The sequence below is a fragment of the Dendrobium catenatum genome, unplaced genomic scaffold, assembly GCF_001605985.2.
Source record: "Dendrobium catenatum unplaced genomic scaffold, ASM160598v2 fragScaff_scaffold_1381, whole genome shotgun sequence".
NCBI classification, from domain to species: domain Eukaryota; kingdom Viridiplantae; phylum Streptophyta; class Magnoliopsida; order Asparagales; family Orchidaceae; genus Dendrobium; species Dendrobium catenatum.
The window spans coordinates 208816-234716 of record NW_021319843.1 but is presented as its reverse complement, the minus strand read 5'-3'; the positions used below and the strand labels follow the sequence as shown (position 1 = coordinate 234716).

Sequence of the window (25901 nt, the reverse complement as noted above, 5' to 3'; positions counted from 1 at the left end):
AGAAATTTACATATAATTACAATTTCTTTTTATATTTATATAATTAATATTTAAATTTATTTATACAATAATTAAATATTAAATATTATATATACAAAATGTCACTATATGATTTAGAAAGAAAAATATTATGTAAATAAATATAAAATTTTAATGGCTGATATATATATATATATATATATATATATAATAAAATTGTCTCATTTGCTCATCATTTAAAGAAGTCAAATAAAAAAGCACCCTTCAAAATCTTATACCTTATATCTTATAGATTTGTGTTATTTTTCATTAATTATGTTTAATTGGAGAAAAATTAAGGTGTCATAATGGATTAATGAATTGAATTTAGATTTGACTATTATTGATGATTAACTATTCTATGTGGACGCCGAACATTATTCGGAGACCAATCAGAATCCTCCACGTCCCCCTTTCGCTCGGTTTCACAGCTCAATATCATTAACACGACGTACTCTAATTGATCTTCAGAAGGCGTCCTGCGTAATGCATAAAATCTCCTCACAAAATAATTTCTCTGTATTGAGACCCATTTTAAACTCTGCCAATTTAAACCAAATCTACTCATTTTGATTAAATTTCTTTTTAATTTACAAACTATATAGCTTAAATTAATTGATCAAAAATAAGAAAAAAAAAATCACAACAAACAAACTAATTTAAGAGAAAAGAAAAATAAAAAGCGCCACTATTAGGTCAAAATTGAGTTCACAAGTCAACACAGACCAGACCCATGAACCCACCAATTAAATTGATCAATGTTCTAGATTTGATCCCAATATGCTAATTGAACGGGTCTTTATTGACCTAATTTTCATTGGACCCATTCAACAGTATTGCTTTGGCTGATATCAAAGATTCAAAGAAAGCCATGGCCATTTTAAGCAACAGAAAGAACATAATCCCTTCAAAGGTAAATAACCAAACAAACGAAGCCATTGAAGACAGCAACGATTACTGCGTACAATTCATACACTCTAACATCAGCTAAACTATGTCCAGGATTGAATCGTCACTTTTGAAGCCTCTTAAGCTCAAAAGCAAGAACAAGGTACATATGCATTAGCCCCTACACACTAAGTTTAAAACATGGAACAGTTAGAAAGAAAAAATTGAAAAGAAAACATTCTGAACCCACCAAAGCAACATATATGGAACAAGACTAAGGCCTGTTGGTGCTAACAAAATGCCCAGTTTTCCTTCTGTGCCGACTGAAATCTGATACAAATCTGAAGGACATCCCACAACCAGCAACCTTGCACTTGTAAGGCCTCTCGCCCGTGTGGAGCCGCAGGTGCTCGGTCCTCGCCCATTCCCACTTGAAAGACATTTTGCATCCTTTCCACGAGCATTTGAAGGGCCGTTCGTCGTTGTGGACGCGTTGGTGACGCATTGCGTACTTGTGGTTGCTGAACCGCTTTCGACATTCATCGTACGTGCAACGGTTGCGCTTGTGGAGTTGGATCTCGGCTTTCGTCCTGAACCGCATGCGACAGCCCTCAATATCACACTCAAATGTATCGCTCGTCTCGGCGGCGGCTCTTTTTCTTCTACCCATAGAATTGCTTCCCCTTCTTCTATCTGCAACTTTAACTTCAGTCACATAAGACTGTAATTTTCCATTTCTTGGTCTTAATCCTTCACATGGACTACGGATGAAACCGTTACAAGTTTGTTGAGCTGCTTCTTTGTCTTGAATTTCTAATTTCTTCTGTGTGTTTTCTGTCTCCATGTGTTCTTCTGCTCCTTGTCGCTCTGCGTCCCATTTTCGTTTGTTCTTTCGTCTCACATATGATTTAATGTTCAAAGTCGATGCTCGCCTCTCATCCCTCGCTACAAATACATCCGGAGAGCAGTTATTATTGCCTGTAGATGCTTCAATTTTCTGCATTTCATCTTCATTCTCAATGACACTACAGAGCTCCTCTTCACAATGCACTGAACAATTAGAACTTCTCAGTTCCTCCGCCATTGAAGCTTCAATATGCATTTCAGATTCAACAGTTAATAATTGTGGAACATAGCTATGGTTTTCAGCCAACAAAGAAAATCTTGGACTGCCCTCCGCATTCTGTTCCTCTGTTGTTTGAGTCTTCTCTTGCATGTGCTGAGCTTCTTCATCACTCGACAGCAAAAGATGTTCACTTGATAGATTGCCACTGTCATGAAAGTTGGCCTCTGAACCTGTTACAATTAACTGTTTATCCTCAGAACTTTTCAATTCTGGAATGGCCATTTCATCCTGTAATTCTAACTTCTTGGATCTCCCACCATCAGAATCTAAGCTAGTTTCACCTCCATTTTTTTCTTCGTTATACAGTACTGAGCTATTAGATGTGGGTGTATTATAGTAGAGCTGATTGTATTGAAAAATAACTGGGACAGAAACAATCGTGGTATTATTTAAGCCATTCAACCCAGAAAAGCATTGAAAACCAACTGATGGACTACTACTCTTCGCTATGCTATTTTGAGAAATTTCAGGATTTTCCATCATAGAAATGGGGACAGTGAACAGGTTTTCAACATTATCAATAACAGGTGCAGCAACATATTCACTTTTACCAATAACTGCTACATTTTGATTGCAACTGCCAAGCTCTTTTACTGGATGCTTGTGATCCTTAAAAGCCAGGTCACTTGTTTTCTTCTTCCGGCTCTGGTAAACCTGGATAGCTTTGATATTATCACCATCTATTACTTTCAAAGTTTGAACCCCTCCCGTCGCAGTAGCAGAAATGTGTGGCTTCTCTGCGATGATGCACTGTGGCTTGGCAGGTGTGCGGGACTTACGGCGAAGCCATCTGAGGCTTGAGAGAATAGAAACAGTTGAGGAACTTGAAAACATTCCGCTCAGAGCTGATGGTAGCTGTTCTTGAGTTGATGCTGAATGTTTTCTAAACTTGACATAGTATCTTAGATTCACACCCAGCTTTGAGGTCCAATCTTTGCCATCTTCTTGATGTTCTTCATCGTCGATTGAGATATTAATTAAATTCAGATCTTCCTGGGACGCATTCTCAAGAGGTACGTCTTTTAATTGTAGTTCTGTCCTCATTTCTTCAGCAATAGATGCAGCATAAGCTTTGAACTTCAGATAATCTGAAGTAGAAAAAATAGCAGAGAATAGGTAAACAAGCATTTGACCAGTGCCATGTAGCGGTAATCATTTACCAAATATTTTACAACCAAATAGGAAATATGGCAGCAGAACATTTAGAAAATAAATTAACAACAAGGAGCAGCATTGTTTGTGAAAGAAACAATGTTAATGGCGCCAATAGCTCATATACTTGTGTTAGACTGGTCCATTGGACAGGTCCAGCAGATTCATACAGGACTGGCTCAAGCGTAACCTGTACGAGCCGCACAAACCGCCCCGTCCAAACGTGTAGATTAGGAAGGTTTTAGGAGAAGTTTAGGAGGGAAATTTGAATGTAGGGACTGTTTGGAGATTTCCTTTTAGATTTTATGTATTAAATAGTTTGTTTTCCTAGGCTTAGGGCATCTTGAATTTGGCTGAAATTTGAGAGCTCTTAGGTTTTTGGGCCCTAGCGGCGTCTAGAGATTTGCGAGAGATAGATCCTCCTCTCGAATAGAGGATCAATTGTATCTTGCTATTTTTCTTTCCGTTAGTTTGATTATTGCAATAAAAATTACTGTTTTCTGGTTTTTCCATTGATTTTGTGGATCGTTCTCGCTGTTTTTGTCTCTATTGCTAGTATTTACTTAAAATCTTCAAGTATTTCCTAACAACTTGTTTATGAATGTGGATTGCAGTAAGGAAGCACCTACACTTTCAGAACAAACAGCAGTATGGAGCATAGAATTTCTTACATGCTTCAGTCCTGCCCCATAAGGCATAGTTATCCCCTTCCTTAAAACACAAGGCAATGCGAACAAATTAACATTGAAGCCTATAACTGCAATCAGGAGACAAAAAATCTGATCCATTTGCATTGGAAGTTTGACTAGTTGCACTAAGGTAGACGCAAAAAGGAAGCATTTCGCAAGAGAAGTTTGGATTTGAATTTGGAATTAAAAAAAATACCAAAGCAAAAGTGCCGCTCTTAGAATTTCAATTGTACGTATGCATGAAATATGCAAGTGGCAACAAGCACATGCTATGTTTAAAGAATAAACAATTTACTCTGACTGATGAATCACCATAACCGACTAAATTAGGCTTTATTTGGGATGGCTTTCTTACCGCTTCTTAAAGCAGTTTTCTAGTGCAAAAATTTTAATTTTTATACTAAAAACCTGCTTTAAGAAACAGTAAGAAAGCCATCCCAAACGAAGCCTTAATCATGTCTTAACTTTTGAGTTGATTAGTGAAGCTTACCAAATCTGGAAGTTTGGGAATTGTAGAATTGCACAGCCACAACTTATTCATAGCCCAGCTCAATACGCATTGTTATAAATGTGTAAGATATTATTAGTCTAAATAAACACTAATTAAAATGTGGTTTTGCTGAAGGTGTCAGGTATATAGTATGTCAAAAAAATTATCAACGCAATTAATAGTATAATCTAGATATTAAATTTCCAAACATAGCACAAGATCCATCAGTGCAAGTTTCTTTAGTTCCTCAGATATAACTGTGGCCCAAATCATCATTAGCCTTATCCAAGTTATTTGGGGTTACCTTTAGGAATTCAGATTCTCGGTTTGTCCTTTTCCAAGCTGAGTTTTGCATGAGATGTTAAAACCATTATATGCAGATCATTTTGCACAACTTCTATCCAAGTTAAGTTTATTCTATCCTATTTTTGTCCTAATAATTTTTACATAAATTCCATCTAACCATTTAATAAGTCAATCTTCTATTCTTCATTGTCTATATTCCACCAACTTTTCTTCAAAAGATGCTACTACCACCATCCCTCAAATATAGTCATTTTTATCTATCATTCTTAGTTTTAGCAAATAAAGTTTGTTTTTAAATCTCCATAATATTCTCTTATAAAAAAATATTCTTGCGACACTTCTCTATTTTAAAGACTGAGTCCTAACTCCCAAATTTAACTCATCATTTAGAGCCTGCATAAATAGATCAACAATTGTATCATTATAACTCCTAAAAAAAATTAAATGCTAATTATCCAACAACAACAACAACATTAAGCTTTTGTCCCACTACGTGGGGTCGGCTACATGAATTCTTTTTCACTATTTTGTCATGTTAAAAGTCAAATTCTCATTTAAATCTAATAAATAAAGATTATTTCTAATATTTTATAACCAAGTCTTTTTAGGTCTACCTCTATCTTTCTTAACAAAAGTTAATCTAATACCTCAACTTTCCTGACCGAGTCATCGGAAGGCCTATGTTTAATGTGAACAAACCATCTAAGGCGACTCTCTCTAATCTTATCTTCCACTAAAGCTACTCCAACCTTTTTCACGTATATGCTCATTTCGTATCTATCTCTAAGGGTAAAGCCACTCATCCACCTAAGCATCCTCATCTCTGCAACACTTAACTTAGTATTAAGCTTCTCTTTTAATGGCCAACATTCGGCACCATAAAACATTGCAGGTCTCACCACCATTTAATAGAATTTCCCCTTAAGTTTGAGGGGGACTTTTCTATCGCACAACAAGCCCGATGCATTCCTCCACTTCAACCATCCAGCTTGAATTCTGCTGATAATATCCTCATCTATTTCACCATCTCTAAATAATAGATCCAAGATATCTAAATGTGTACTCTTATTAATGACTTGATCGCCCAAAGTCACAATCCCCTCACTAGGTCTATTGCTACTAAAATTACACTCCATATATTCAGTTTTAGATCTACTCAAGCGAAAACCTTTAGACTCTAAGGTTGACCTCCATAATTCAAGTTAACATTCAACTCCCTCTCTAGTCTTATCAACAAGAAGAATATCATCAGCAAAAAGCATACACCAAGGTACATCCTCTTGCAAATGTCTAGTGAGAACATCCATGACTAAAGCGAAAAAGATATGGGCTTAAGGCTGATCCTTGATGTAATCCAACCGAAATAGGAAAATACTTGGTCAAACCACCTTCTGTTTGAACACAAGTAATAGCTCCTGCGTACATATCTTTAATGATTTGAATATAAGCGTTACTAACTCCTTTCTTTTCAAGAACTCTCCATAGCACTTCTCTTGGAACTTTATCATATGCTTTCTCTAAATCAATAAATATCATATGTAGATCCTCCTTATTCTCTCTATTTTTCCATCAAAATACATCTTAGTAATATCCCATCCTCTAATATCACCACCAAAATACATCTTAGAAAGACTTAATACAACAATATAAAAGAGGCCGTTTAAGATACGTCCTTCTCCTTGCTCCTGGTTAAAAAAAAAAAAAATCGACTTTAAGAAGATTTTCCTCTTAAATGTGAAAGATTTAGCATCTAAATTGCTGTTGGTGATCTCTGAAGAAGGAAAATTCTTTAGTAGGTTTAATGTTGGAACTTTCAAAATGTCAAAGTGGGTGATGCTTAAATCGTAAGGCACAAAATGATGGTAATCAATGAGAAGATGAAAGAGTTTTGTGCACTATAGAAAAATTTGTACTAAATACACATCACAATATACTTGGCATCACAAATATAGGCAGTATATCTTATGCAAGCTTCTACAATATTATCTGCATCACAATTCAGTATATCTTGCAAGCATTATATTGTAAGTTTCCAATAATTAAAAACAATACGACAGATGCCTCCAGATCAACTGAAAAATGTATAGTAGTAATAACTATTTCTTTGATTAATGCTATGGCGCTCACTACTCACACTAGACAATGACAGACTATTTAAGCACCAAAACGCATGAAAAGAAGATAGCTCAATCTGGTCTTAACTGCAATCAAAATTCTTAACAAATTACATAAAGAGATTCGGGATTTCTTCTAATTTGCATAATATCTGTGTAAAAGAACATGCAGAGTATCAACAAATTAATTTTCACCTGAATGGCATATAACACGTATATGTACTCCACCCCTGTTGTGCAAAAGTTCCTCAACTTCAATTGCATGCTGCAAGCAAAACACCCTTGGTCTAAGAAGTATATTGGATACATCCCACTTAGGTACGCTCACCTTTTCTTTCACAGATTCATCTTCAGAAAAGGGCCAAGAATCAGAACCGGGGCCATTTTCAACTGTTTTGCTAGTCTTTAAGCGCCAAATCCCCTCCATTTTTTTCACACTTTCACAAGAACGGATACCATGGGAACAAAATGCATTGGCAGAACTGTCAGAAACACATTTATTACTCTTGGTTTGACATTCTGTTGCATCTAACTTTTCTCCCTTATTTTCCAAAGAGTTCATAGGGAAATAATTGAGAAAAGAACCGCTACCGATAGGTTTAAGCATATCATGTTCCCTGGAATGCTGCGAAGTTATGCTTGATTTTGGGCACAATTGACAACTTGCATGTAGATTTGCTTGTTCTGCAACTTCAGGGCATCTTTCTTCTATATTAAATTTAAAAAAAAACCAACATTATGTTAGCTTCTATATTTATGCGATGTTACATGCAAGACAAGTTCACAAAAAAAAAAAAAGGGCAGTAGATCCAAATAAAAAAATTGTAAACGAAATCTACCTGAGAAGTCAAAAGAATCACCTTCTTAAGGTTTAAAAAAAAAAATCCTTTTTCTCCAATGCTATTGATCTCGAAAATGAACAGTAGCACCAAACAAGCAAAAAGCTAATATGTAACAAAATTAAAGGCTGCATTTGATCTCGAAGGTAAGCTTTTGTGCGTTTGTCTCTATGGGTATTCTTATAGTAACTTAATACAACAGTCCAGAAATATGCAAGGTCACGCCAACATTGCCTTCTAATCCACAGTAAAAAAATGCATTACTCTAAGGGGCCAACTAGCCTCAATGGGAAGACTTGAAGGATGAAACTAGAACATATTCATAAAGACCAGCCATACCACTGTTATGCACTTGAATCAAATGTTTATAACTTTAAATATTGTAGTTACGACTCTAAGGCTTCGTTTGGAACGACTTTTTTACTGCTACTTGAAGCAGATTTCTAGTATAAAATTAAAATTTTTGTACTAAAAAGCTGCTTCAAGAAGCAGTAAAAAAGCCATCCCAAATGAAGCCTAAAATACCCCCTAAAAGAGTTGTGGAACAAATTTTACCTGCAGTAGAGTTACAAGCATCATTCTGAAGACATGGAGATGAAATGAAGCACTGTGATTTGTCTGATTTCTCATGAGATTCTTCACAAATTATGGAAAAAATCATCTTTGCCGCTTCTACAGAAGGTTGGATGACAGCCATAAATGGATAGCCAAGGTTTCCACATGCAACACATGCCAATGACCCAGAATCAACGTTCAAACCAACAGGTAAATCATCCTCGTCTTCAAACGCTTCCAGATCAGAAGTTGCAAGATCAGCATGAATTGGATTCTTGTAAGACTGTTCTGTAAGTGGAATAACAGAGCATGTGTTCCTCAACGCAATTGCTTCGTCAATGGGCTTCTCAACATGGCAATCATCGACTTTGTCTAAACTTTCTCCTTGTGTATTGATTTCCATCTGTTGATTGTGGGTGCAGCATCCATTTTGATCACCAAAGTACTGTGACTTGAGTGATATAGAAGGATAAGACTGGGAAACAACACAGGGGGCAGGCAGCATATAAGGTTCCCACAGAATTGGAGAAGTAGATTCTTTCTCAAGGAGAACACACAATAGATAATTTTCATTCATCATATCAGTCAAAAATGCCTTCTTGACAAGAATTTCTCTTTCTTCTTTCTTACGGTCTCTCAGACGTGAACTCCGTACGCCTGAGATTAGTGTCCTAGGAATTCTGGCATGAAAATAATTCTACCAGATTCAAACTGGAGAAAGAACTAGGATTAGGTGCCCACTCCATTAATGTTTGGACACCAGAAAGAGAGAAACTATTGTCCAAAAGTACCAAAGCACAACAAGATGCAACTAAAGAAACCAAGAAGTTCCAGGTATATGCAAAAAGAACAGTAAGAAATATTCAATTAAGTGAAACAAAAATTTTATTCCATTTTAATTAAACTAAATAAATTGCAAAAATGCCACTCATTCAAACTTTCTAACCTTTAACGAACTGATGATATCAAACATCATAGAGAAAGTGGATACAAATGGATCTAAAGTTAACAACTGCAGTTAGACTACAAAGGCATTTACATAATGTTGCTGCCAAGAAAACAATATACTATTCACATTTACAAACCATGATCTAATCTTTTAAGCATTACAATCATATGAGGTTTTGCTAACATAAATTTGCCATACACATTCTCATTTCTGAATCCTGGAAAAGCTTTCAAAGGTACAAAACTCCAAAGTTAACTGCATTGCGTGCATGATTGATTGAGAATAATTCAAATATTGTAAGATGGTGAAAAAAAATTATAGCCTCGTACAAGAAGAAAGTTTAATATTTACACAAAACCAACAAAATAATTAGAAACTTTGCATTTGAAGAGGAAGAAAAATACAAAGTCATCAATTTGAAGAACCACTAGCAACTGCGGATATATTTTAGAGACTAACCTTGAGACAAAAGACATTGTCAAAATGTACAGAAGCTGCTGATGAGATAACATTGGAAGATGATTCATGGCTGCCCTTCTTATTGCTGCTTCTTTAGCCACCTTTAACCATTCAGGAGTAGCAAAATTAGCAGCCTCCCCACAATTAAATCCTGAGCATTCACAGATTCGAGTCAGAACAAAAACAATAGCAAGAACAAATAGATGCTATTTCAAAACCATGAAAGAAATGAATAACATGACATGAAGCTATATAAATTTAAAACCATCAAAAAGAAAAACTATGTTTCAATGCTACTCAAAGAACAAAAATTAAGGCATTAAAAAACCTCATATAATATAAAACAGCTAACAGAAAGATAGCAATATTTATATATTTGACAAAGGAAACAAAATAGAAGCTTGCGGGATGTGTAATCAGCTTCTTCAACAATGTCATGCAAAGCTATGCAATGTAAATGAATAAAAAACGAAAATCAAACAGGAAAAAAAAAAATAGAACTAGTAGAAACGCAGCAAAAAACAAATATCAACAAGATCCTTTCACAATTCTGGTAAGCCAATTAGAATGAACAGTGACCTGACTAATGCAAATAACATTAAAAAGCACATGTAATTTAATTAAGAAAACAAAATCCAAGATAAAGGGATATTGCTACGATATCTATACTATCACATGTAAATAATTTATAATAAGAATTTGTACTATTTAGTATTATAATATTTTTAGCATTGAAGATATTCTCCTTTTTTGTATCTTTTCTCTTATCTATGCACATATATACTGGTGGTAAGAAGATAATTCAAAAAAGTAGTAATTTGCAATTCTCTATCTTCTAACATCGTATTAGAGCTACTTGATCATTTATCTTGCCTCCTTGTCACCTTTCATAACGATTATTTTAATTTCTCGCATCATCGACTCAACGGACAAATGAAATTTATTATGAATTATTTTTGTTCACCCTTGGTTAAGATTCCACATGAGCCTAACCTCCCCTCTTCATCGTCAACCACTAAGGCATCTCGCCAAATGCCACCTCTTATGTCAACCTCTTTTTTGATGATCTCTATTAATACTCCTTTTCGATACTTTTCATTGATAATGTGGTGATGGCGGTGGAAGAGTTTTGGTCAACACGGCGTGGGAATGAGGTGGAGAGCAACTACTTACCAAATCCGCATATAAAGTGAGAATGGAAAAGAGAGGAGATGTATAGTAGCCATCATCACCAGATAAAGAGAGAATAGGTCAAGGGGATGTCAAACAGCCATTGTCACCTACATAACCAATTGCTAAATAAGCAATTGAAGATAGAGATAGAAGATGAGGAAGAGGAGAGAATGCAAGCAGGAGAGACCTATACTTATTTTGTTTGAATATAGGGACCAACTCATCCAATTTGGAGATCTGGATATACATTGTATAATAAATAGCTTGAAAACAACCTCCACATTAAGGAACAAAAAAGAGGGAATTAAATAAATGGACTTAACACTACTTTTATTTGAACCAAATCATCCAATTTAGAGATCAAGAATGCAAATTGCAGATTAAAATAAATGGCCAGAAGGCAACTTCCACATTAAGGAGCAAATAGAGAGATAATATACTACAATAAAATATGATAGCATATAAATATAGGAAAGAAGATGAAGTACAAGGCAAGTTCATCAAATGTATCAAGAAAGATAACTAACACAATGATCGTGATATAGTAAAACTAGAAAAGATTAATTCATAAACTAAAAGCCTAAAACACATCAGTGACAAGCCTTCTCGACTAAAGGGAAATAGTAATGACTAAATATACATTTTCGGCCATCAAATAACAAGGGACTGCTATCTTGCAATTTACTTATAATAGAAGAAATTCAGTATATTAAATTATGGACCTAGGGAGATTTCAAATTCCTAGAGACGTTCCTTTTTAATCTAAAAGGGAAAACCTCAAGACAAGAAAATCTACTTATAAAGGCAAGAAGATATAATTGAACATTATTACAGACCATTCTAGTAGGCGCGATCACTTTTATAACATTTTTTTAAATATGATTTTTGACAATCTGCTTGTAACTAAATCATCATGTAGTTGGCTCAAAAAGAAAATGACAGTTAATTGCCATCATGAACTACTAACACTGCCAAATACCTATATGCAAATATCCAATCTCATTTGCACACATACATTTCTTATCTAGAACTATTGTACAATTGCCTTAAACTTTCCATGCAACAAGATAGCATACAGGTTCTCCACCATATCTAGTCTAGTAAATTTTTTATTTATTTTCATGCATGAGAAGTAAATTAGCTACTCTCTAATGTTATGAAATCCAGTAGCCTAACCAAAGGGTTAATTCTCTTCACTTTGCCCAATTCCATGAAGATAAAACAGGAAATAGTTAGTTTCGCATAAGACGTCAAATGCCATATATAGCATGGATAGCACCATTGCTAGTCTTACAAGTAAAAAAAAAACTTTGAAAGCTCTTGAAGAAAGATATACCATGACTGAATCCTACATGATAGGCCCTTGGAAAAGTCACAACAAATTCACCCGGATGTTGAACTAACCTGAAGAGGAGACCAGAACAAGTTATTGTGTTGTATATTAGCAACCAAATCTGAGCTAAAACTTGAGAAAAACAATTCAAAGTAAATTTTCAACAAGCAGCAAGTCACCTGCAACAAGGAACACCAGATGCAACGAGAACTTCAGGAGACAAAAGGGTTGTCTTCTCACCCAGCATGATAAAAGCAGCTGAAACAAGTAAGGTTCACTACCAGCATGCGTTGAATATATTACAAGGAAAAGCGATTATCAATAAGCTTATTACCTAGCCTATCAACACTTTCACCATAACCGTGGAACCTGACCATCTCCTCCAAAGTGACCGCATGATCCTGAGGAACGGCATACCATGTCTTTGGAGATCCCATGTGAAGGTAATTCATGCTATGTAACTCATGATCCTCCACATGCCAAGCAAACCAACTGAAGAGCATCCCAATATAAACCATGGGAGATGTAACTCCTGGCACATCATCAGGCATAAAGCGTGTTAAGGACCCCGGGGACCGGGCAATCACCTGCAAGTTCCAACGGCTGTTTGATAGCTTCCAACCAGAAGTCCCCTTCATGCCCTCCACATCACTGCCCGATCCCAAACTCTTTTGCGGCTGTCCATTATCGCCGGAACTCATCAACCTGAATCCACATTTCTCTTCATTCACTTTCCCTCTGTGCAATCCTCGCTTCCGATTCCTCCGCCAGGAGATATAGCGAAAAGGTTCCTCTGGCACAGCAAAGCCAGACCCCGGGACATCATTGGCGTACTCAATGTTGATGGGCTTGTCCGTCACGGCCTTCCAGAAGAGGGATTCCACAAGTAAAGGGGTAACCTCCTTAAAACCACCAAGCTGCGAGCGGGCAAAGGCCTTCGATTTTCCCTCGAATTGCTCCAGCGTATACACATCACCGCTCTGCCATACTTGCTTCGGAAGCGCGGGGCGGCCACGCCGGGACCCAAGCTCCTGCTGCCTGGTAGTAAAGACAGCCGCCTCCGACGACGGACCCGCCGAAGCAGCGGCTGCGTCTCCCAGTTCCGGAGACTTGGACAGAGAGCGGTTAAGATTCGAGAGCACAAACTTCTTAGACGGTTTAGGGACCGGCGGTATGACCTTGCAGATGCCGAAAGACGCCGCCTCCCTTTCGATGCGCGAGATGAATGCAATGGGATCCGCAAACTCTGTCTCGGTTGGCCGGTACTCCGGCGCCAGCGGCAGATTCTTCAGCCAGACTGGTATGTCAGCTTCCGTCATTCTAGCAAACGAAATGAGGATTGCCGACACACATGAAAAAGAGAGAGGCTTTAGGGTTTTGGGAAGGTCACTTTGTGAACCCTAGATTCTTCTGAGGACTACATCAACACAGAAAGTAAAAGGCGGCGACGCATCTGTTACCGAAGGTTCGATTTTCGCATATTTATCGTAGTTCTGTATCGATCGAGGGGATCGGCGATGGGAGAGTGATGGGCGATAATATATCGACCAGTTCTTTGCCACAACTGCTCGTTGTTCGAGGCCGACTATCGGATAGCACCAATCGGAGGGAGGAAGCGGACAGATTCTTCGGCCCGCTCAGCCAAACGGCCGAAACCTATCCAAAATCAATTAACCATTATTTCAGTAGGTTATCTACAATGGAGGAATTTATTTTTCACTGTTAAATACAATAAAATATTATATCAAATATCTCTAATTAAATTTTATTAAATTTCATTTATTAACATCAAAATAAAAAATATTTTGTATATATTCTTTTTATTTTTATTTATTTATTTTTAATCATATCTTTATATTTATTAATTTTATGAATTAGATCTATTTATAAATTTTTTTATAAAAAATAAATCTTATTTGACGATGTTGAAATTTAAGAGAGAATTTTATATGATGATGGTGAAACCTGCAATACTTTATGGTGTAAAATGTTGGTCATCAAAAGTGACATAATATTAAGTTTAAGTATTGCAAAGATGAGAATACTCAGGTGAATGAGCAGTTTTACTCTTAGAGGCAGTATACTAAATAAACATATACCTAAAAAAGTTGGAATAACTCCAGTAGAATATAAGATGATGGTTTGATCACATAAAACGACGACCGTATTTGATTTGATTTATGTTAAGAAAGGTAGAGATACACATAAAAAGATTTGATTAAAAAATACTAAAAATGATATTTCTTTATTTGATTTAAATGAGAATGTGACTCTTAAGCGACAAAATAGAGAGAAAGTATGCATGTAGCAGATCCCATGTAGTTGGTTAAAGAATTGATGTTGTTGTTATTATTGTTGTAATCATTTTAGAAATTAGAATAATCTTTTGATTTAAAAAACAATTGCGTTTGTGAACAGTGTGACGCAACTGTTCACGTCACGAGAGTGGAGCAAATTTTCACGTTCAGGTAAAGCAGCTCACATATGGCAAATGTTGGTTTAGCATTAAGTTGAAGATGACCTTAGGGGTCATGCTATGTGATAAAGCTATACTTTCTAATTAAATTTTCTTAAAAATATATTTAATAAAATATAATTATTATATATACATTAATTTAAAAATAAATTAAAAGATTTTAAATTTGGAATTAGAATATGCCACAATTTTTTTTTTATTTTCATATAAACTTAAATTTGACACTATTAATGTTGGGTCACACATTTTGGATGAGAATAGTTGACGGTTGAGTTAGGCAGTTGACATGACATAAATCTTTTATTACATTATTGTTGTTGTTGTTGTTATGGACCCCGCATAGTGGGATAAAAACTTGATATTATTGTTGTTGTATGTAAATTTAAATTTTTCATATTCATAAATCACATTAGTTCCTAACTAATATTGAAGAACAAATGTTATGAATTAATCCAATTTTAGGTTATTTTGTTCTTGCATAGCATCACACTAGTGATAAAGTCTATATATATAGGCATTGTGGGTTGCTATAATAAGAACCCTTGTAAGCCCAAGAGCTATATTGAATAAAGAATGATGCAAGCAAGGAAGCACGAGGGACGTAGGCGAGCGCTTGTGGGGCACAATTCTTACGGTCGAATTCGATATACAAAAAAATGTGGCACGGCTCGTGTACTGACGGATTTATAGGAACAATGCATAAATTCTTGATTAAAGATCAGTTGGATCTTTCAGGTGGGGTCTCCAAGTCCAAACAAGGGCAAATCAGCAAGCACGTCATCAGATTTGATGTGTCAGAGTAGCTGAGACAAAGGCAAGATCAAGAACCTCGCAAAGGCAAACTGGTCGTTGAGCTCAGATTAGATGGGTGGCTCATTTGAAGTCGTATGTTGGAGTGCGCACGGGTGCTTGGGGATGACGGGAGAGCTAAGTATGCTCGATACTAGAGTGCATGCATGTAGACATAGGAGGAATAATAATGTGTACAGACCGTGCGAGCTGGAGCCATGGATCGAAACACACAATGGAGGCCAGGCACGAGCAAGATTGGGCTCAACTTAGCGGGTTTGCTCGTAGAGTTAGTGCATGAAGCATGAAGGCGCAAATTCTTGTGAACAAGTGATTATTTGATATTCATTAAAAAATCTGAATCAAAATGGAGATTGTTATGAATTGATCCAGTTTTTTATCAATTTATTCATGCATGACATCACATTAGTGTTAAAGCCTATATATAAGCATTGCAACGTTGATGTGGTAAGAACCCCTATAAGCCCAAGGGCTATATTGAATAAAGGAATAAAATGATTCCTATAGCCGCTCTCTCTCTCTCTCTCCTTCCTTTTCTTTCATTCCAAAGATCTAAAAAAGCTCCTTCCTCCTATCAAATGTCATAACAAAAAAAAAAAATCAAGAATATTGCTAAATGGAATCGTTAGAAAATTTTGACTAACTTTGATAAAAATTTATTAAATAATTTGTATTAGAATGTTTTAGTACAATTTGTATGAGGATAAAATTGGTACTGTATATAAAAAAATTTTATTGCACTAATCTCAAAATAAATCGGACGATTATTAGTACTCGAAGGCATAGTGAGTCAATTGAAAAACAATCTTTAAAATCTCGTGGGCTGTTTTCCAGCGATTTAAATCTAATGAGTTCCTGATATAAATTGTATCGGATTATTATGATATAATTTTCATTTTAAAAAATTTATATGAAAATTACATCTAAAGTAATTAAATTTATTTTTGAAAAAATGCATAATATAAAATTTAGGGATTTTTACATACATAACACTTAAAAGTTTCTTATTTACTCATCTAACACCTAAAGTTATCTATTTATACCGACACTGGCTTCTTTGCTTGGCAACTCTCCCATCCGGTCTTCCCATTTCTTCGTCTAGGGTTCTCTCTTCGCTCGGCATCTTCGTTTCGTCTTTTACATTTCTCCGTCTACAGAAATTAGACAAAAGACATTTATCCGTCTAGGTTTGAAAAATGTTATCCCCATTTCTCTGTTTAGAGTTCGTTCTTCCGCATTGGTGGTTTCTCAAGTTTTTTTTTGAGAAATATGTAAAAATCTCAGTTTGAAATCTCGGCATCTTTGTTTTGTCTTCTACATTTCTTCTTTGATTGGCAAATCTCAGTTTCGGTATCCGATTCTGTGCAGCACTTCTGTTTCAGTTAATTTAGTTCTTAAGTGAATTGGTAAGAGCACATTGTTGTCAAATTGACATTTTGGATATACTGATGTTTGTTGAATAATTCCTTTTGAACCTTATTGTTCTATGACGACAGCCTATTTATACCAAATCTATAGGTGGATGTGATTTTGATCTTCTAACCGTGACAAAATGGAATGTAAGCAATGCAAAAATGATCTAAAAACTGATGTGTAAAATGATGTAGGTGGAATTAATTGTTTCTAATGATTAAAATCATCTCAAAACTTATGTCTTTTGTCTAATTTCTGTAGAACAAACTGATGTAAAAATATCTGTTGTGCATCAGAATTACAAAAGAGTAGCAATTGTGTGAATAACTGGATTACATAAGCAGAATAATTTCTGTAGAACCATCTGATGTCAAAATCTCTTTGGACGGGAGGTCGAAGACGTCTAAAGCTTTTACCACAACGAGGCTTTCTGGAATGACTAATCGAGGACGATCGGACGGGAGGCCGATTACTGAAGCTCACGCCACACATTGAGCGATTCTACTCCGTCAGGATGTTCGGAAAGTCGTCAAAATCTAAGGAATTTCAAATACGTAAAAAATAAAATAGAATGTGAATTCCAAATACACCTAAATTTTATACTGTATTTATTTTACTTCAAATCAAACACCAATATTTACAAAATCATAGCATTTAAAATATTTTACACCCCTTTTACTTCAAACCGAACAACCCCTAAATACTTTTTCATGCATGTGTTTTTTTAATATATCTATATTATTATAATTTTAATATTTTTATATGTTATCTTAATTGCAAACACTTGTTAATAAATAATATTCATTAAACTTCATTATCAGAGTTTTGTCTGTGTAAAGTGAAGTAGGTGTTTGAAAATGACTGAAAATTAACAGGTTTAAATAAAAAAAAAAACATTTTATTTGAACAATTTTCTCGTTGTTTTGTTTTTCATATCACACTCACCCTTTTATTTGATTATTATTATTATTTTTGTTATTTTCTCATAACTTTGTGAAAATTTTTATAATGGAAAATCGTTTTTTATAACCAAATTTATTAATTTGTGATAGCTGTAAGAAAGCTACTGTCTTAATTTTCGAAGCTTGATTAATTAATTGAGTTCATACTCGAGCTTTATTTTATAAATTTGAGCCAGCTCGTTTATAATGAATGAGAGAAAATTATTATTATTCAACCAATTATTATAATAAAAAGGTAAAAATAATAAGAAATTAGAAAAAAAATAAAAAAGAATCATCAAGAAAGTGAGTTTGTCTTTTAAAATAATGAATGCTAATATATTTTAAGTGAATCGGTTCTCGAGCTAACAAGTCGAGTCAGAGCTGGTTCAAGCTAGACTTGTTTGATCTTCGAGCTCGGCTCACAAGCCACTTATCGAGTTGAGCTCGTACCAGCTTACGAGTCGACTAGACTCACTTACTTCCCTATTTGAGATCTTCTTAATACACAGAAAAATTATTAGAAAGGGCTGATTTAACTCACTATGGCTTTTGGAGCTTGTTGTTCTCACTGAATTGGCCTTTAGCCTTCTCTTTCTGGGGAGTATTTGGATCCCTTTGTGATGGTTATTCTCTGCTCTCGCTCATCTGCTCTTTTGACTTTGTTTATTGCGGCTATGCAATGAGTTTTTTTGGCCTCTAAGCTATTGATGAAATTCTAGCCCAATCCAAGTGTGGTTGTCTTAGGCTTCGTTTGGAATAACTTTATTTTCTGCTTCTTGAAGCAGCTTTTTAGTATAAAAAATTAAATTTTTATACTAAAAGGTTACTTTATGAAGCAGTAAGAAAGTTGTAGCAAACGATACCTTAATTTTGATAATACATTTGCATATTTTACCGTTCTTCTCCCAATTGTGAAAGGAACAATAGCAATAGTCAACATGCACTATAGTAAAAAGTAGTTTCGCCATCACTTAGGCTTCGTTTGGGATGGCTTTCTTACAGCTTCTTAAAGCAACTTTTTAATACAAAAATTTTAATTTTTGTACTAGAATGCTGCTTTAAGAAGCGGTAAGAAAGCCGTCCCAAACAAAGCCTTAATTTGAGCTTTCGTGGCTGTTTTAATCACTAAAAAAAACCTTGCAAAACCGTCGTGATTGATGTTCGTTGCAAAGCCATTTCACAATGATTTTGCGACCATGTGTCAATTAGCTTGAGTGGAAAAAAAAGATAGTAACCATTGATCTGATTAATAGGGAGTCATGGGCGATCGTGGATGGTCTTTTTGAGGCAGAAAGCTTAAAAAAATCTCTAGTAATTATTTATGTGGCTTTGGTATAAGTCTTCTTTCTTATTTGCCTAATCTTTGAATATATATTTCTTCATATAGTTGATGAAATGTCCATATTCATATAACAATGATCTAAACCTCTGAGAACTTGAATTATATAAGATTTTAGAAATCTTTGAGTTTTAGTTTTCGTTTGGGACAACTTTCTTATTGCTCTCTAAAGCAGCTTTTTAGTACAATTTTTTTTTTTTGCTCAAGAAATTTTTATACTAAAAAACTATTTTAAAAAGCAATAAGAAAGTTATCCCAAATTATGCCTCCGTAATTATTTGATATATTATAGTTAAATATTTGAGTTAGCATTATAAATATATTATCTCAAGTTAGAAGATAGTTACTCTAATTCATTTTGAATGAATAAAGGCTATTAATTATGCATTAGAGAGATGTTCGAAAGAAAAATAAATGATTGTATCAGCGTAGAAGTAGACCAATTAAGGATTTTTCATCATTACAATGGAAACATTTGAAAGTTATATATATATATGGGAAATTTAAGCTTCTCAAGACAAGAATCTATGGGCAAAGAAATCTATATGTAAATAGAACTTAGTTAAATTAAACACCTTGATGGAATGAATTTATAGACATTAGAAGTGATTTCATTTGACTCCAAATGAACTCAAATGGAGCAAATCAAATATAGTTAGAAATTTCATTATATTAATTGAAGGACTAAAGTACTTAAGGTCAAATTAAGGATCTTGTTGAGAGAGTACTCAAACAATCCCAAGTTCACGTAACTTTGATCTCATTAAGTTAATCGTTTAAAGAATAATATTCTATGATCAAAGGATTCAACACAGTCTATTCGATGGAGAGTTTTGTAGATTTTGGCTAAATTTATCAAAATATTATTGAAGAAAATTATAACTAGATTCTCATTCTTCACATAGAAGAGGATCTTGGATCTTGGACGATCTTGAATTGAATTTGGAGGGAGCTTGGAGATTTGAAGAACTTTAAAGCTCCACATGACATTTTACACAAACAATTAATGTCATTAAACAACTTCATCCGACCACTATTGCCTAAGATAATAATTGATGCATGTTGACTTCATCACCTATAAAAACAACAATGTCGACGCATGCCATCACAAATAAGGTTTATGTATGTCTTAGGCGTAAATGCTAACGCCATAATAAATGATGATGTCAGATTTCATTAATATCATCATCTATATATAAAGACAATGCACTATATGAGAAATAACATCACTTATAACTGATGACATACATTAGTGGACGGAATCGTTTCAATTGGGCAATATCTCATATTATTACTTTGATCATAAATTTTTTGGTGTTTTTTAAACATCTTTTATCTCTGTGTGTAATGAATTTTTATACAAATCCAAATAGTTAAATTCTCCCACCACGCTACTGTGAATATTCTAGCATTTGATAGACCTATTGAATTAAATTTTAATTTAATCAGATTAATTGAAATGTAATTAGTGCTTTAATAATGCATCAAATTATTATTTTAATTTTAAGTAGCATTCATTATATCAAGTAATTATGATATTTATCAAAATTTATAATTTAATCTTGTGTGATAAATAATTTTTTTATATTTTATTGTTTATTTACAATTCATTAGGTTTATTTATTTAAATTTTTGAAAAAAAAGTACAATTTTGCTTTTGATTTCATCATTTTTTTCAAAAATAAAAACTGAACTAATCCCCGAAAATAAAAGAAAGTAAAAAATACAAAATCAAATAGATATCTTAACAACAAAACTTTTTTTTTTAACAAAAGTAACATTATATTTAACTAAAAAAGGATTACACAAGATATAGAGCAAAAGCCAAAAAGTCAAAAAGAAACAATAAGAAGTACAAAGTGAACTCCAAACGAGGGCTCAGTAAAAGGCCGAGGCTCCCAGCTTCCCCGAAGTCACACACGGACCATCCAATATGGCGAAGAAAGCGCTCCAATCGATCCAATCCAGTAAGAAAACATCACCACAGGTTGCCACCAGCTATGACACGGAGGAAACGATCCCTAGCCACATCATAGCCCAAAGATCCGTCGACCCACAGAAAAGGCCAAACGACCAAAAAACCAGCAGATAAAGCAATAGAGAAAATTCACGGGAAATAAAGGGGCTATCTTCCTCTCCTGCCCCTCCCACGAAACCTCCCATGCGAGACAACAGAGAGAACAGGTCCAACAACATAACTAAATAAGATTAGTTATATATGTTCATTTTCTTATTTTTTTTCCAAATATAAACCCCTAAATAGAGCAAAGGGACTTCCATTGAACTTTTTCTTATTAATTTTCAACCAAAGTTTCAACATGGTTTTCAACAAAATTTGATGAACAATATTATTTCTATCAAATTTTATCCCTTCATAATTTCTACCGTACTCATTAAAATTTTTTGAGAAGAATTAAATATTATTTTCTTGATTTTCTTGTCTGAAAGTGATTTCATAGAGACAAAAACAAGTAATAACAACTCAATCCAATACCATCACACCAAGCTAGTCATGGTTATTTAATTATTTAATTATTTTTATTTGATACATATATGACCATCATGCCATTCCATGACACACCATACATACATACGATATTAGGACTTCTATACATATAGATCATATAGATAATTTATGCTCAATATAGATGAACATAAAATAGTGCACACACATTCATAGCTAAGGCTTCGTTTGGAAAGGCTTTTTTATTGCTTTCTAAAACGGAGTTTTAGTACAAATTTTTTTATTTTTGTACTAAAACTCCGTTTTCTAAAACTCCGTTTTAGAAAGCAATAAAAAAGCCTAAGTAGCTCAGTTAAGGTATGCATTGAGTTATTGGGATATTTTTTCTTACGCAATCTCTAACTTGTTCAAACCTCGAAATTGATGTAAGATGATGTGAACCATCCATGGATGCTCCACTGTAAGTAGAATCATCATCAGCATCAATGTTATATTTCTTTGAATCACCATAGAAATATTTTGTTGTTGGATTTTTGAGATCCTTAAAACCTTCATTAACAAGCTTCTTTCCTCTATTGTTCTTTCCATCTATCCCAACATTCAAATCATGTTCATTTCTATGGTAATAAACTTTTCCTTCCATTCCTCCATTGATGAATCTTGAAGGCTTCTGCTTGTGCTCGCTCCCTTCAGCAGCAGTTGCCGTTACAACCTCCATCAAACAAAAAGAAATGGCAAGGAAATAAAACATATTCTTCATGGCTGACAATAAGCTGCTTTCAGAAACAAAAGAAAAAGAAATTTATGAGATGAAAAAGAAATATCAGGCTTTGTTATAGAAAGAAACTGCAAAAATTAAACTATTAGTAGTACTGTAACGATCACACTTCGGTTTGCGTTCAAAAGCAGCTTATGATATTCTTCGAGAGAGCAAGATGCTGAATTTATAGAACAAACTTGTGAGCTTATGATGTAAAATACAATATGGGAGAAGTGGGAGATAAATCATGGGCACATTAAGGCTCGGATTGAAATGTCTTTTTTACTGCTTCTTAAAGCAGCTTTTTAGTATAAAAATCAAGAAAGCCGTTCAAAACGAACATTAAGAAATTATTAGAAACATATTTTGAATTTTTTTTTAATAAAAATTAATTAGTTGTATTGTGAATAATCAACATAGTGCTAATTATAATGATAATATCCCTAATTGAATGAACTTTAGTGCCTATAAGCTAACTGATGTGGCTAAGCTTGCATTTGTGGATGAAATGGCCCTCATTATTCATATGGTATTGAAGGACAAAGTTTGAAATATGAATTATATGTTCTTAACTAATTTCTTAATAGACCAAAAATAGCTCTCCAAGTGCTTTAGGTCTTGTCAATTAAGCTTATGTTACATATTGTGGAAATTACTGTTGATCCCATACGCCCGAGAGTGTTCTAGATTTTGATGATTGTAAACATACTTCAAAAGAACGAAGGTAATATTACAGTATGTGACATGTGGTTCAATGAATTTGAGGCAGGAAAAAAATAATTTTATAAATGTTATAATGTGATATTCTTAAAGTAATTAATTATTACATATATTTAAAGTTTTGTTTTATACTTTAAATGTTGATTATAGAAATTTATTGAAATCATAGAAAAAATAAATGTGAGAAATGTTAATATTCCAAGCATATTATTGATAGCCCATTTGAGGGCACTAAACAAGAAGAATTTGGTTCATTTATTAGAGACTTTGATCTATTGACTCAATTAATTGCAATAACATTAGTGGGATTTACATACATATTATTATTATTATTTTTAATTTATAAATCTAACATTTAAGGCTCCATTTAGGATAAATTTTTAACTATTTTCTAATGCAGCTTTCTAGTGCAAAATATCTATTTCAAAAAACTTTTGTACTAAAAAGCTGCTTTTAAAAGCAATAAAAAAACTGTTCAAAACAAAGCCTAAATCATAACATTTTGAAAATCATAAAATTACATAAAATATATCACTAATACTAAATTTTTAAAATGAGGCATATTTTTTATGTATAATTTTTTATATAAAAATTTCTTAGAACTCCAAATCTCAAATAACTACATAATAAGAACTCCAATGATATCTATTTTAATGAAAATAAATTATGATAGGATATCATGATTAAAATTATATCTAGATGAATATGAAATTCCTTAGATTTGCTTTAAGATTACCATTTATATATCTTGAAGTCGAAAATCAATGAGAATTTAAAATAGTAAGCTATCACCAAGAAACCTAAGTAAATTAAATACCTCATTAATGATCTTGTTGAAGAGGGGATGTTCTGGAATTATTGAGTAAGAGGTGGCAAGTAAATCTTAGTGGCTAGGATAAAGAGGAGGAGACTCCTAGAGTTGCATTTGAAGTGTAGTGGCTCCCAATATACCCACTATAGTAGCTTTTTTTTTAGATTAAACCAGTTGTGGGGCCTATGCGTTAAAAAAAAGGGTTACAAGTTGTAAAGGGGACCTTCAGCAACTACTGCTTAAAGAGCTAAAATCAAAGGGGAAAAAGAAACCTAATAGCTTAAGTTCCCAAATAAATTACAATGTAGAGTAGAAAGAAAATAATAAGATAAAGCAAAAGACACCAACGATAAAAGCCATCCAGCACAGAGCAGGAAAAGCCAAAAAAAGAACATAACAACCCCATCCAAACAAAGGGAACTAACCAGTAGAAGAACACGAATGAGCATTAGAATGAGTACTCCTGCCAACAGAAACTTTGAAACTTTTATTTTTGTTTTTCTTACCCTTCTTGCCAAAAAAATATAGTGAATCCTTCATTATCCACTTGCACAACTTTTAAATTACTATCTTCCATCAAAACATTGGAGATACAATAATTATTCCTCCCATCACCCTAGTGATCACCTGATTCAGAGCAAATCCAATCAGAGCGATCAATATGATCTATAGAATTCAAGTTCAAAAAATGCTTCCCACCACCCAAATCAATAACCAGTTAATTATAGGGACCTCCAAACAATTGCTGAAAATAGCTGAGCATCCATAGAGGCAAGAAACCCCTTACCAATATCACTAGAGGTCACATTCTCCAAATAATCACGTAGCCAATGTTCTACAGGATCCTTATTAGGGGATAAAGCTATTTAATTCTCACAACATCTAGTGGAAGGATCTAAGTTTGCCATAGAATTAATCTTACCCTCATTAATCACAAAATCATTAGCATTAATTACCTGGATATGGCAAATTTTCATGAGAGTCAATATAATTGTTACCATTATTATTTTCTTCAATAGGCAATATATCCTCATCAATAACAGGAGGTTAAATTATTTGTATTGGTATGTGAATCCCTATTTAAATGAGGATTAAGGATGGTACACTCATTTTTCATGTGTCCCAATGACTTGTAGTGATCACAATAATGAGGAAATTCCTCCATCTCTACATGTTGAATAAATCTAATTTTGCAGGCCCCAACCAAACTGAAGCTGGATATCACTTAGTTATGTCTAAATTGACCAACACCCCAACGACGGAGGGAATACCTAATAAAAGTAGCATTATCAATTTTTAGAGGGCGACCAAACAAAGAGCCCAAGTTCTGTAGTATGCGGGGAGAGAAAAAGTGGGTCCTAAAATTACGAAAAGAAATCCAATGATGATCGATAATAGAGGAATCCACCATAATGTTAGAAAATGGAGACCATTTAGTTACCTTCATATAACAACTGAAAACAAAGTAAGATCTATGGACAAAAACTCTACTGTAATCAATATCATTGTTAAAGTTAATCAAAACATGCTTAGCATCCAAAAGGGTGACCAAAAAGTCACCTCTTATTTAAAGCTGAAATTTTTTTTTTTTTCGGATCGCATCGAGAGAAGGCCTGCGATTGGGAAAAATACCAATAAAGAACCTCTTCATCCAAAATCCATAGAGCCGAAAGCCCCCGATAGGTTGACTTTGAGATCAAGAAAGACATCCAAATAGGAGGCGCTTGAAAGGGTGTCAACAAACGAGCGAGAGAAATTTTTACCACTTAAAAAGCCAGGTTCTCCCAAGCGAGCATGGTTTGCTTCCATCCGAGATGGCAGATCCATCAAAAGAAGAAAAACCATGAAGAAAATGAGAAGACAGAAGCCGAAACGATCATCAGGGGCGGTAAAAGAGGTGGGGTGAAGCCCTAGCAACAAAGCGAGGCATTGGCCAACTCATAAAGTGATGATGAACTCTCATAATGCAAATACCCACTCTAGTAGCTTCTACTACTGCTTGGCTAAGAGACCAGAAGTTATGCCATGTTCAAGGATATGTCCTCTTTTGGATTAGGAGCAAGGATTCAGAAC

General features: G+C 34.2%; 1 protein-coding gene across 2 annotated transcripts; it reads right to left on the bottom strand.

The window, feature by feature from the left end:
• Nucleotides 1-878: 878 nt before the first annotated feature.
• Nucleotides 879-13769, bottom strand: LOC110098881 (lysine-specific demethylase REF6). 2 transcript variants are annotated; one of them, XM_020825827.2, is made up of 7 exons: nt 12426-13769; nt 12271-12349; nt 12095-12162; nt 9586-9736; nt 8178-8857; nt 6979-7488; nt 879-3120 (listed from the first exon to the last, which is right to left on the bottom strand). In XM_020825827.2, exons 1-7 carry the CDS (start codon nt 13408-13410, stop codon nt 1181-1183), a joined length of 4413 nt encoding a protein of 1470 aa, XP_020681486.1. In that variant the 5' UTR covers nt 13411-13769; the 3' UTR covers nt 879-1180. The 2 variants fall into 2 exon arrangements, with proteins under 2 accessions (XP_020681486.1, XP_020681485.1); XM_020825826.2 differs by having other exon boundaries at nt 6979-7491; nt 12426-13768.
• Nucleotides 13770-25901: the final 12132 nt, after the last annotated feature.